Consider the following 13,475-nt stretch of genomic DNA (forward strand, 5'->3'; position numbering starts at 1 on the left):
AGGTGTAGACGTTAATAACTGTAATGGTTGGGTTTAGGGTTGGGGAAGGTGTAGACATTAATAACTGTAATGGTTGGGTTTAGGGTTGTGGAAGGTGTAGACATTAATAACTGTAATGGTTGGGTTTAGGGTTGGGTAAGGTGTAGACGTTAATAACTGTGATGGTTGGGTTTAGGGTTGTGGAAGGTGTAGACGTTAATAACTGTAATGGTTGGGTTTAGGGTTGTGGAAGGTGTAGACGTTTATAACTGTAATGGTTGGGTTTAGGGTTGGGGAAGGTGTAGACATTAATAACTGTAATGGTTGGGTTTAGGGTTGTGGAAGGTGTATACATTAATAACTGTAATGGTTGGGTTTAGGGTTGGGGAAGGTGTAGACGTTAATAACTGTAATGGTTGGGTTTAGGGTTGGGGAAGGTGTAGACGTTAATAACTGTAATGGTTGGGTTTAGGGTTGGGGAAGGTGTAGACATTAATAACTGTAATGGTTGGGTTTAGGGTTGGGGAAGGTGTAGACGTTAATAACTGTAATGGTTGGGTTTAGGGTTGGGGAAGGTGTAGACGTTAATAACTGTAATGGTTGGGTTTAGGGTTGGGGAAGGTGTGGACGTTAATAACTGTAATGGTTGGGTTTAGGGTTGGGGAAGGTGTAGACGTTAATAACTGTAATGGTTGGGTTTAGGGTTGGGGAAGGTGTAGACGTTAATAACTATGATGGTTGAGTTTAGGGTTGGGGAAGGTGTAGACGTTAATAACTGTGAGGGTTGGGGTTAGGGTTGGGCAAGGTGTAGATGTTAATAACTGTGATGGTTGAGTTTAGAGTTGGATAAGGTGTAGATGTTAATAACTGTGATGATTGGGTTTAGGTTTGGGGAAGGTGTGGACATTAATAACTAGAATGGTTAAGTTTAGGGTAGGTGTAGACGTTAATAACTGTTATGGGTACAGTGCTTACACACAGTGACAGCATAGTTTTGACACGTGGGTCACCATAACTTCAAGTTGCGCCTTTATTACAAGTTAAGCACCCTTCATGTTACGCCCCTGCCTCGCAGTCTGCAGACAGACCCTACTCCATTAATCTGTCATCAAATTAACCCATATGCCCCAGGGGGTTAATGCATGTAAATTTAGTTTTTTTTGTACATACAGCAATGTAAGAGTAATATACTGTACACTATTATAGAGTAATAGCAAACCTACTAGTTTAATTTTTTTTGTTGGCTTTTGTGATAAGCGAATTGTGGGGTAAATGATTTCTGTGAGAAGTGTCTATTTTCCTGGAGCATCCGCTATGAATGTATCTTACGTTGTGCGTCAAACATCCCTCCCTTACATTCGTAGGGGTGTCCCAATTCTCTTTATCTTAAAGGCATAGCGTTAAGAGGAAGGGCTAGATACCCCTTGAAACAAAGATTTGTCAGGACCACACTCTTAACCAAGGGGTACAGAAGTTTCCCAAAATACAGCATCTACAACGGCAGCATGGCTGCACACGGAAATGTGATGAAAGGAGATGCACAAATCAGTATTTTTTTGTCATTATTACGAATCTTTACAACAACCAAGCACATGTCGTAATATAATCATAACTGCATTTGTGTTTTACTGTCATACATAAAAAAAATCAAAAACAAAAATCGCTAAATTTCGCTCTCTATAATCCATAATAGTAGCTCTTGTATAGTAGTCCCATAACATTCTGTCACTCAATGATACTCGTCAGAAAAGTCTAATGGCTGGGAATGAGCTTTTTACAGTGTCTGCTATAATGTTAATGTTGTTTTGGTGTGATTAAATAGATGAATATGGCCACGGTGTAATTGCACAGTACAGTTACAATCTTATTGCCACATTATTCCATTACGATAACATGATACCGTTGTCTTCAGTGATTTCCTGAAGATAAATACCAAAAAATGACCCTAACTGGAATAACTACAGCAGTCGCGATCATCATATCTCATATGAAGCAAGAGATTCCGATGACATGTGCAGGCATTGTAGTGCTGTCCTATTTCTAAGGGGTACATTTTGAAAGGGAAGAGGAAGGGGTAGGGGTAAAAAGATAGAATTGGGAATGGGCCTTAATGTGTACTCCTAACCCTACCCCTTACAGCAATGTCACTTGCTCTCTTGAGTGCAGGTTATTGCTTAAAGAGATAAGCTCCAGCCGGATGTTAAGGAGAATATTTATATTATTTATTAAATTAACCATTATAGTGTGTTTTTTACATCACCCCCGACCCCAACCCTAAACCTGCAGGCAGACACTACTGAAAAATGAAGCTTCCCGTGTTCCTTCCTTGTTCCCCTGCAAGTGGTGTTGCTCTGTAAACTAATAGTGCTGCTGTTGTGCTAGGTACCATTTTGAAAGGGCCCTAACAAGTGTTACATTTGACTATATGTGTACTTCTGACAGGGCAAAACAGAAATCAATATGTGTTGTACTGTCCCGAACCATACTGTTAAGTGGAAATGAGCTATAAGTATTGCATCATCAAACATTAATAAACTTGAATAGAGTTCAAATACATACCGAACTTCATTGTTTTGAAATTAAAATCGGTGCCGTTTTTGGAGCCAGCTTCCGTCGAGGCCATGATGTGAACCACATAGTCGCGTTCACTGACCAGATCAGTCAATACATACGAGTGGATGTTAGCGGCCACTAGCACAGCTGCCAAAAAACAAGTGAGAAACATTAGATAATTTGTAGCTGCTTGTGAAATCATTCAAACATTGCAAAATTCTCATATGTCAAGCATACATTGCCACTCAGCGTTGCCGGTCCTGTAGAATATGGTGTAGTTTTGGATGAATCCATACCGGTGGTCCAGTGGAATTTCCTCCCATATCAGTGTAACACTATTTTTCTTGGAAATGGTATCTGTGACAGTAGGGCCTTTCTCTGGTGCTATATAAAAACAAGCGACACAAAGTTGTTTTGTGAGTGAGAAAGCTGAAGCGTTGAAGGAGTGAAATCCGAATATGACATACATACCTCCTTGCTGAACGTAGGCTGGCTTGGTTACTGGTGTTCCTGCTTGGAAATGCCATCGACCATCATAATAGAACTTGTAGATTGGATAGACTGATATGTTGTACTGCTTGTATTTGGCTAAATTACCTTGGGAGAGCAGGAAAGATGTTTGTTAAATATTAAAAATGTAACACACCTACTTTTTAATGTAATGTATTGCAGTGAAGCTTTAGCATACACGTGAACTTTCAGAAATCATTTTAAAATAAACTCCAAAAATAAGTTAGTGTTATTAAGCTAAACGGTGGCTCGGTGGTTAGCACTGTCGCCTCACAGCAAGAAGGTCGCTGGTTCGAGTGCCGGCTTGGTCAGTTGGCACTTCTATGTGCAGTTTGCACGTTCTCCCAGTGTTCACATGGGTATCCTCCAGATGCTCCTGTTTCCCCCACAGTGCAAAGACATGCAGTATAGATGAATTGAATAAATTAAATTGGCCATAATGTATGAGTGTGTGTGAATGCTAGAGTGTATGGGTGTTTTCCAGTACTGGGTTTTGGCTGGAAGATCATCCGCTGTGTAAAACATATGCCAGAACAGTTGGTGGTTTATTCCACTGTGGTGACCCCTGATAAATAAGGGACTAAGCTGAAAATGAATGAATTTAAATATGATAATTTAAACATTTAAATATGGTTTATTTCCCAGTGATGGGTTGCAGCTGGAAGGGTGTGCATTGCGTAAAACATTTAATGAATAAGTTGGCGGTTCATTCCACTGTGGCGACCCCTGATTAATAAAAGGACTTAGCCGAAAAGAAAATGAATGAATGAATAAATATGGTTTTTAATGAGGCGGCAAGGTGACTCTGTGGTAAGCACTGTCGGCTCATGACTAGAAGGATGCTGGTTCGAGTTTCTGCTGGACCTGATGGTGTTTACACACAAGCTAATTATTCACTCATATTTTAGTTTTTCCAATTCACCTACACCACATGTTCTTGGACTGTGGAGGAAACTGGGGAAGACCCATGCAGACAAAGAGAACATGCAAACTCCACACAGAAAGACCTTCTGGTTCAGCCAGGACTCAAACCACTGACCTTCTTGCTGTTAGGCGACTATGCTTTGACCATCACCAAAAGTGTGAAAAATGCACATATTTCTTGTGGGTCAGATTAGTAACCGACTAGTAAAGCATCAGAAAATGCGAGTTGGTACCGTTCAGTATGGTGGTGTTGACATTTTTAGGAACCCTCTGCCACTGAGGCTGAACATCTTTTTCATTCACCCACTCCAGCAGATATTCTGAGATATGAATGCCATGAGGAGGATGCTGCTTCAAAGGACCCCATTCCACATGAAGCTTTCCATCATGAACCCACCACCTCATGCTCGCCACGCCAAGAAACTCTGATAAAAATCAGCAACACGTCATTAATTACAATTCATTAAATACTGAAACAATAATCTCTTCAATTACACTGAAGACTGCACCACTTGCTAACAGTCAAATTAGGGGTTGATTTTTGCAGGATAACATCTATTATTTTTGTATTGGACATTATTTTGTTAGTAATAGAAGAGTTTTCTTCATTGTGGCTTGTCCACACAAAGGCTCCAGTATAAACATATGCATTTAACAACTCTTAATTTTCAGCCACTATTTAATTTTCTTAAGAAATGTGCCCCACTGATGAAATATTCTTCATCACACCTGGCCTAACGACAGCAGTAGGGTTTAAAATGTGACCCTGGATAACTAAACCAGTCTTATGTTGCACAGGTATATTTTTGGCTATAGCTATGGTTCAAACAGATAGATTTTTCTTTTATGCCATTAAAACGTTAAATATATCATACATAAACATTATCATACATATATCAACATCTTTGACTTGAAGCACTTCATTTTTTGAACCCTCAGATTACAAATTTCACACATACAGTTAAAGTCAGAATTATTAGCCCCCATTGAATTATTATTTTTTTTATATTTCCCAAATTATGTTGAACAGAGCAAAGACATTTCCACAATATGTCTGATAATATTTTTTCTTCTGGAGAAAGTCTTTTTTGTTTTTTTTCGGCAAGAATAAAAGCGGTTTTACATTTTTTAAAACCCATTTTAGGGACAAAATGATTAGCCCCTTTAAGCTATATTTTTTTCCGATAGTCTACAGAACAAACCATCGTAATACACTAGCTTGCCTATTTACCCTAACCTGCCTAGTTAACCTAATTAACCTAGTTAAGCCCTTTAAATGTCACTTTAATCTTTATAGAAGTGTCTTGAAAAATATCTCAAGACAAAAATAAAATAAATCAAGAATTGAAAAATTACAAATGAGTTATTAAACCTATTATGTTTAGAAATGTGTTGAAAAAAAATCTTCTCTCTGTTAAACAGAAATTGGGAAAAAAATTAAGAGGGGGGCTAATAATTCTGACTTCAACTGTATACTGTAGATCACACCACTATATATAGTATCAATGAATAGCTTATTAATTCAGCTATCAAGTAATATATAAATCTCAATTTGAAACAAAAAGTGACACTTGTGACTTGTTTTCGTGGTCACAAATGCTGAACTTAAAACGTTGAAATTCTAAACATCCTGTAAACGTACCGTCATTTGATCTTGGAATGAACAAAATAGTTTTGGGAGACCCTCCGGCTGAATTGAATGCAGTTATTTCAATACTGGCATTTTCTTCTGGTGGCACTTCCAGTGAATACCTCTGGTTGAGCTGATCAGCTTTTATAACGTGACTTTCAAAAGCCTGGTTATCTTGACTGATGATCAGGGAATAGTTACACATTTTTCCATTAGCTTTCACAGGAGGCTGTAATGGGAAAGAATAATAATAATCATTTAAAAACAATTCATATTTAACTTGATCACTTGTTTTTTTACACTTGAGAGATTTCTAGCCAGCACAAATAGTATTACTGATATTTAAGGGCGCACACATACTATCCGAACCGTGCCCAGGTGCGTTTCACGATTCGTTTGACAAGTGTGAATCAGGCTCAGTCGTGGTTTAGTTGGCCGTCCCTAACTCGGTTGGAAGAGGTGTGCCAGAGCACGGTTCACTTGGGCTTTGGCACTGTACGCTTGTAGTTTGAGTGCAAATCGCGCCTGAGCCCGAAACTGAAGACGCAACGTGACTTTTAGGAGACTGTTTCATATTTATTTATTAATCATTCTTAACTTTTACTGAATGCAAACTGTCGTAGTTTATTAAAGACGCAAACCCTTCACTGACGTCAGCTGCATCTTCAGGAAACCTTCTAATACGTGCAGCACCAAACTTTAATGATAATTTATGAGCGTCAAAATTGGTGGATCTGTTGAGCAAAGTGTTTGACCACATGTCACTGCATCCCAAACGACTAAAAATAGTACAAAACGATATGACTAAAGCAATCTCCACTGAGCTGAGGGGGAGCGCTTCTCTTCCTGTTAAACTGAACAGTCGCATCATCGATGTAAGCGCTCAGATTTGGTAGGTAAAAATGCAAGGTGAGTGCAGGCCGAGGGGAAGAGGGGATGGGGGAAAATCGTACTTTGGCACGGTTCAAGGCAACTGTACTGTGAGTGTGCCCTAAGTGACCACCCAAATGAAAAACAATTAAAATTACCTTCCACATTAATGTGACGTTTCTTTTCCCAGGCGTGTGCTGGATGATTCTCCACAGGTCTGGTGGACTTGCTGGCTCTGAAAACACAAGATGTAGGTGAGCATAAATAATGCAGTCTCTTTATCTTTTGTGAATGCTAAGAAGGGTGAGGCAGTGGCACAGTAGGTAGTGCTGTCGCCTCACAGCAAGAAGGTCGCTGGTTCGAACCTCGGCTCAGTTGGCGTTTCTGTTTGGAGTTTGCATGTTCTCCCTGCCTTCGTGTGGGTTTCCTCCGGGTGCTCCGTTTTCCCCCACAGTCCAAAGACATGCGGTACAGGTGATTTGGGTAGGCTAAACTGTCCGTAGTGTATGAGTGTGTGTGTGGGCATCCGCTGCGTAAAAACTTGCTGGATAAGTTGGTGGTTCATTCCGCTGTGGCGACCCCGGATTAAAAAAGGGACTAAGCCGACAAGAAAATGAATGAATGAATGCTGAGAGGTTATTAAGCAGTTATGACACTATCTTATATTGTGTATTTCAGTAGACAGACAACAAGAAAACGGTTAGTGAAAGTCATGTCTTTGCACAAAATTTAGTCAAACAAGTTGAAGTAGAATCAAACTCACTCTTTATATTAAACTAAAAAGTCTGAAAACCTGTATATTTGGATTCAACTTAATAGGGGTGTAATAATACACCAATGCCACAGTTTGATTCAGTTTATGATACTGGAGCCAGAGTATGGTTCAGTTTGCAAACAATGAAGCTACCATTCAATCATTCATTTTCTTTTTGGCTTGGTCCCTTTATTAATCTGGGGTTGCCACAGCGGAATGAACCGCCAGCTTGAGTTATCCAGCATATGTTTTACGCAGCGGATGCCCTTCCAGCTGCAACCCATCACTGGAAAACATCCATACACTCTCATTCACACACATACACTTCGGAAAATTTGATTTTACCCAATTCCCCTTTCCCTTATGTCTTTGGACTTGTGGGGGAAATCGAAGCATCGGAGGTAACCCACGCCAACACAGAGAGAACATGCAAACTCCACACAGAAATGCCATCTAACCCAGGCGAGGCTCTAACCAGTGATCTTCTTGCTGTGAGGCGATCGTGCTACCCATTGTGCCATAGGGACGCCCTGAAGTTACCATATCATATCAAATTTACACTATTTTTGTTATTTTTGTTGTACCTTGTGTCAAAAATCCGATAAAGAACCCTGACATCTACAATCCTTCCTCTGCAGGTGCCCAAAATAAAACACTACCAAACTGAAGATAGGGTGTGTCAATTAGCTTGAGGCTTGAGGACTAAAGCAAAAATGCTTGTACACTGGGCACCTTAAGGCTGATTTATACTTCTGTGTCAAACGTCGGCGTATGCTACGGCGATGACGCATAGCCCTTCGCCGTGGCCATCGCCGTCACTGACGTGCACCTCTCAAAAAATGTAACTACACGTCGCAACGACGCGTAGCGTAAGCTCTGTGATTGGTCGGCTTGGTAGCGCTGACGAGTCTGGGCGGGACCGAGAGCCGCGCAAATGGCGCGAGCGATTGTTTACAAGTGTGGAGTCCCGTGAAGGAGCTCCGGATGGAAAGTTTTGTTTTGTGTTTACCTCATAGTTAAAGTTGTTACACGTCCGCCGGTTCCTGCCTCAAAATGAGCGAGTTTAAGCCACTTGTACATCCCGGAAGTGTTCAGGAAAAGCAAAAACGCAGAGAGGAAACTCGACATAGAGGAACATTTACACCTCACTGCCCACTAGCGTTTCGGAAGTGTTAATGCAGACCGACAGAGACAGCGCACAGAAGTATAAATGCACAGCCACGCGTTGCCTGCGCCGTGGGTTACGCCGGTCACTTGACGCAGAAGTATAAATCAGGCTTAAGGTGAATCTTGGACTTGTGCAGAACCAAGTGGAGTCCAATAGAGGGGAGTGTGACTAGTCGAAACTGGAGGACCAGGAGGGCAAAACAGATGAGAAACCAATGTGAAGCCAAGATGAGAACTGAGGTGGAGCCACTGAGAGTGGAGACTGAAGACGAGAGTAAAGCAGGAGCTGAAGGAGTGGGTGGATTAGGTACAGCTGTAGCCCACGACTGAGACAGGTGGCTGGTGACCAACCTAGGTGGAGCTGGAGGAAGGAGGGAGATCATTGGAAATGCAAGGATGATTGCTATAATTGAGCCAAGAGTATAAGGAATCCAGGTGGAACTGAATGGTCAATAGGCTCGGTTGGTGTAAAGGGATTGGAGGCCCTTAGGAAAGTGAGGCCATCAGCCCACTGAGGTAAAGCTAAATTAGTAAAAGGGACAAGACCAGCATTAAAGACAAAGGACAACTGGAAGGAGTTATGAGAAGAGACTGGAAGATGATAACGAAGGAGGAAGGAGATCCATGCAGTCCCTTTTGTTAACTGCACTCATAGGGAGCAACTCAACACCAGCATTGAGCTTTCAAACAGTCCAAACCACTCGGACAGATGTTCCTGGAACTCACACCTGGTCAGACTACATTACAATATTAAACTCAAGTTTTTTCTGCCTTTTTCTGTGAATACAGCAGTTGCACTCTGGTGTGCACCAAAGAAACTGTTGTTCAGTGCATTAAAGATGTGAATATGATCTGCCCTTGATCCAACACATTTGCCGAAAGCCCCACGTTTGAGTTCTGCACCTGTGGCAAGTCATCCACCAATGTGAACCAACACCACCACCAAAAAAAAAAAAAAAAAAAAAAAAAAGTCTATGCCCCAGGTCTAGCTGTGATAAAAGTTTTATTTATGAATAAAAGAAAAAAGACATGCAGTGTTTGGCTGATCTGCTTTTGTCTGATGTAACTTGTCTACCATTGTAACTGAAATGTATATAATATACCTTTCTTGAATACATTTCTCTCTATTTACACGCATCTACATTTGGGGCTCTATTTTGACGGTCCATGCGCAGAGCGCAAAACGCAGGGCGCAAACGCTTTCAGGCCATGTCAGAACGCATTTTTGCTAATATTTGGGACAGGAAAATCTGCTTTGCGCCGTGGCGCATGGTCTAAAAGGGTTGAGTTTATTTTCTTAATGAGTTATAGGTGTGTTTTAAGAATAAAGCAATTAGAGTCTCATCTCACATTCCCTTTAAGAGCCAGCTGCGACGCGCCAAGAGCGCGTTCGCTATTTACAGGACGTAAAGTAAGTCTAAGTGGAAAAACTGAGCATTTCACTAGCAAACAGTTAACAGTTAACAGTTTTTTTTAACAGAAAAACTGTTAAACAGAGCATCTACTGCATCTAGACATCAATTAGTCTATAAATAATTAATTGTGATTGTTAAGCGCAAATATTCGTTTCAAAACTATTTCTAAATTCAGTTTTAATTTCCAGCAAACGAATAAATGAACAATATAAACGAAGTGTGCTCAAAAACCTGAGTTATATCCTAAAACACATGCAGTGCCCCATATAGTCTAAAACCTGACAGGTGGGCAAATCTAAGCTTGTTTTTAATAAAACAAATATAAACATGGATATATTAAATAATACTGCTAATAATAATAACATTATACAAAAGCAAATTGTTAGAAATGAACTGAAAAAGCCTCCCGAGATGAAGAAGACATAAAAGCAGTGATTTTTCATATTTATGCAGGCAAGAAAATAATATGTTTTGTAATATTTTAATCCTTTATATTTATATCCTATATCTATTCTTATTGTATCCTACATATATCCTTAATATTTACATTTTTTCATATGTAAAGATGTTTGCCTATTGCTCTCTTGTGCGTATTAAGCAGTGCGTAAGCGAGGCGCAACTCTGCGCCGGAGTTTAGACCGGGTTAGTTTTGGTCTAATGAAAAATCTATTATAGTTTCTCAAAATAGCGACGCGCCAGCAGTGCGCCTCAGAACGCCTTCCTTTTTAGACTAGAACGCCTATGGGCGCACAAATGAGCGCTAATGCATTTGCTATTTAAACAGCGTAGCGCAACGCCTTAAAACAACTCTTGCGCCAAGCTCAAACTAGCAAACAAGTATTGCGCCGCGCCTTGCGCCACATTGTGCCGGATGTATGATAGGGCCCTTGAAATTAAGAACTTAAGACACCAGCACAAGTGTTTCTGTCCAATAAACGGCTGAATCTACACACAAGTGTGGGTTTGTTTACAATTTGTGGCTCACTTGCAAAAAAAAAAGGCAAAAGCGAACCACACCAAAGCAAATCGGGAAAGCAAGTGAACTAAGACTTTCCTGGTATGAATACACATTCAGTATATGCTCAGATTCTCTCAAAACATCAAAAGTGAAAAGAGAAAATAATAAACGGGTTGGCTTAATGAATAAATCAATGAGTAACTGACGCTAACAATCTAAGGAAGACTCAGCCCTGTAAAAAGACGAGATAAAACACACTCTGGGTTCCACTTCATTTTTTAAAATCCCCTTTGCTCTGTAACATCTCATTGACTTGGATATGCATCACTGATTATGTTGTAAGTGACTGCTAGAGTCAGAACCTTTGCAGTTGGCTTAACTTTGGTGGAAAAAAAATGCAATCTGTATTGATATTGCAGTCGTAGTGCACTGGTGTGTCTTAACTGGCCAAAGTGCAAATGAAGAGACTCCCCTACCTTAGTCAAAATTGACAGGTCAAGGGTCTGTTCATATAAACTTGCATTGACCACTTCACAAAGTGCAACGCACTTCAAAAATGGCAGTGGGAATTCCCCTGAAAGAAAGTGCTTGTGGGAGTGTGTAAGTGTGTGTCTAAAAGTGAAGTGAAACTCTAACTCTGAAAGTTTACCCTAAGAGTAAAAGTATAATACCTAACTATTTTAAAGCGGTAGCGCAATCATTTTTTTTTGCAATCTGCAGTTTTCCCAGTCTTGTTCTGAAGTAATCCTCAGTGTTCAGAAATATTATTCTACCCTTTCATTAGATGTAAAATTCATACAATCATTTAGAAAAATTCACTTTAAAAACAAAAACATTAAAGATCATACTGGCTTCTGGAGTGCGAACTGTAACATTGGAGCTCCATTCACTCCAGATGGTGTAGTGCTCTCCGATGGATCGCATCTGTACCACATACTCAGTGTAAGGCTCTAGGGACTGCAGTCGATACGACGTAATGTGCACATTGGTGTAGTTCTCAGGCACCTAAAAAATAAACAAATTCATTATTAAAACAGAATAGCACTATATGTTTAATGTGAGGGCTAAATAAACGCATTCAAGACAGAAAACATTACAGCTTAGACTGGTTTGTTTGCTAAGAAAAAGAATGTGGCTTTTTTAATACCTTTTTCCAATCACTTGACCCTACTTGGCAGTATCTAATGGCACTGGAGAATCGCATAGTTGTGTCTTCAATGTCATACTCCCATTTAACCACAAAAGATGTAGGGAAGTCCTCTTCAACTTTAACTTCGACATTTGGTGGATTTGGTTTCACTGCAATACAAGTACAAAACCAATTAATGTTATGAAATGTTATGATAAAAAAGTATGCTTGTATATTTTCATTTAGATAGTGAAATGCATCCTTTTCTAATGCCAAACTAAAAATCTTACCAAGACTCAAGGAATCGTACTCGTGTTCGTCTGACCGTTCTGACCCCAGTGAATTTTTCACTTCAACCCAGACTTTCAAAGTCATATGAACAGGATAAGTGCTCAGGTTGACGGTGCAACTTCTTGCAAGACTCTGTTTACAGGTGCTGTTATATAAATCTTGTCTAAAGAACGAAAAAAAGACAATAAACATTTAGTTCTGAAGCTATTAAAGATACTGAATCTACTATGCTGTAATCTAGAACAAGACTACTCTAATACATACCCTACTTGGGCATAAAGAGTATAATTGGTGGCAAGCAGTGGGTCTCTCAATCCTGGTTCCCAATAACAATTTAGGTCAGGAGAAATATCCTTCTTCCTTTGCAAAGCAATGCATGTCAGATTCTTTGGTTTCATCGGAGGGTCTAGAGGAAATAAACAGAAAAATTATTATAAGCATAACAAAGTTCAAATCCCTAGCAATGCATAAATAATCAGGACATTTCTAGCACTATCATACAGTCATTATTTCCCACTAAAGAAGAATTGAGACATGCTGCAAGAAGGAAAGATAAAGTTTTTTTATTTTATTTTTTTGCCTCAAGATAAATAAATACAAATCCATATACAAGCGTGTCTGTCTACACCGCTGTTTGGCACCATCTTGTGACTGAATAATATGTAGTAAGGGTGTCACGATCCTCCAAATCCTCGATTCGATTACATTTTCGATTCTAAAGTCACGATTCGATTCGATTTTCGATTATGAATAATTAATTAATTAATGACCAATTAATTATTTGTAGCCTACTGGCTAAACTACCTGACCTGCATGGTCTTTGTTTTACCCATAAACAAATCATACAGTAAATGAATAAAGGCAAGATACACACATAATTACCACCTGTCAATCACTTTTTCTGCGGGACTCGTGAATAGGCAGTGATCTGTGTCGTTATAATGGCGTTGGTAAAAAAAAGACGCACAACCAGCAGGAACCAGCCAACAGTATCTGAGGTGTGCGCTAAAATGACTAAGTACAAATGAGTGAAAGATTGAAGCAGTCCTCTGACTGCCTGGACCTGCTGTCTCGAGCGCATGGCTGTATGTGCGTCTGTGTCTGTGTGGTCACGTGATGTGCATTTTTAGAGATAGAGAGGAAGGAGAGCTGCTCAGAAATGCTACACGCCACTGTGTATGTCAAATCGTTGTCGTTCTAAAATGCCATTTAAAAACAAAAACAGTGTAAACAGGGCCTGAGTGTGTACTTTATCGCGAGCGGATTTGCAACGGGGGCGGGTGGAGGATCGCGAT

General features: G+C 40.0%; 1 protein-coding gene across 3 annotated transcripts in view; it reads right to left on the reverse strand.

The window, feature by feature from the left end:
* The window catches only part of il6st (interleukin 6 cytokine family signal transduce), a 35,255-nt gene that overhangs the window by 9,808 nt on the left and 11,972 nt on the right, over positions 1 to 13,475 (reverse strand). For 2 of the 3 annotated variants that reach the window (XM_073913434.1, NM_001365484.1), the window contains exons 4-13: positions 12,445 to 12,586; positions 12,180 to 12,343; positions 11,908 to 12,059; positions 11,609 to 11,765; positions 6,625 to 6,701; positions 5,609 to 5,825; positions 4,200 to 4,391; positions 3,004 to 3,129; positions 2,770 to 2,916; positions 2,539 to 2,679 (exon numbers count right to left, since the gene is read on the reverse strand). In XM_073913434.1, the coding sequence (XP_073769535.1) occupies positions 2,539 to 2,679; positions 2,770 to 2,916; positions 3,004 to 3,129; positions 4,200 to 4,391; positions 5,609 to 5,825; positions 6,625 to 6,701; positions 11,609 to 11,765; positions 11,908 to 12,059; positions 12,180 to 12,343; positions 12,445 to 12,586 (1,515 nt within the window). Of the gene's footprint in view, positions 1 to 2,538; positions 2,680 to 2,769; positions 2,917 to 3,003; positions 3,130 to 4,199; positions 4,392 to 5,608; positions 5,826 to 6,624; positions 6,702 to 11,236; positions 11,335 to 11,608; positions 11,766 to 11,907; positions 12,060 to 12,179; positions 12,344 to 12,444; positions 12,587 to 13,475 lie in introns of all 3 variants that reach the window. The other variant, NM_001113504.2, reaches the window with a different exon arrangement.

The sequence above is a fragment of the Danio rerio genome, chromosome 10 (assembly GCF_049306965.1).
Source record: "Danio rerio strain Tuebingen ecotype United States chromosome 10, GRCz12tu, whole genome shotgun sequence".
Lineage (NCBI taxonomy): Eukaryota > Metazoa > Chordata > Actinopteri > Cypriniformes > Danionidae > Danio > Danio rerio.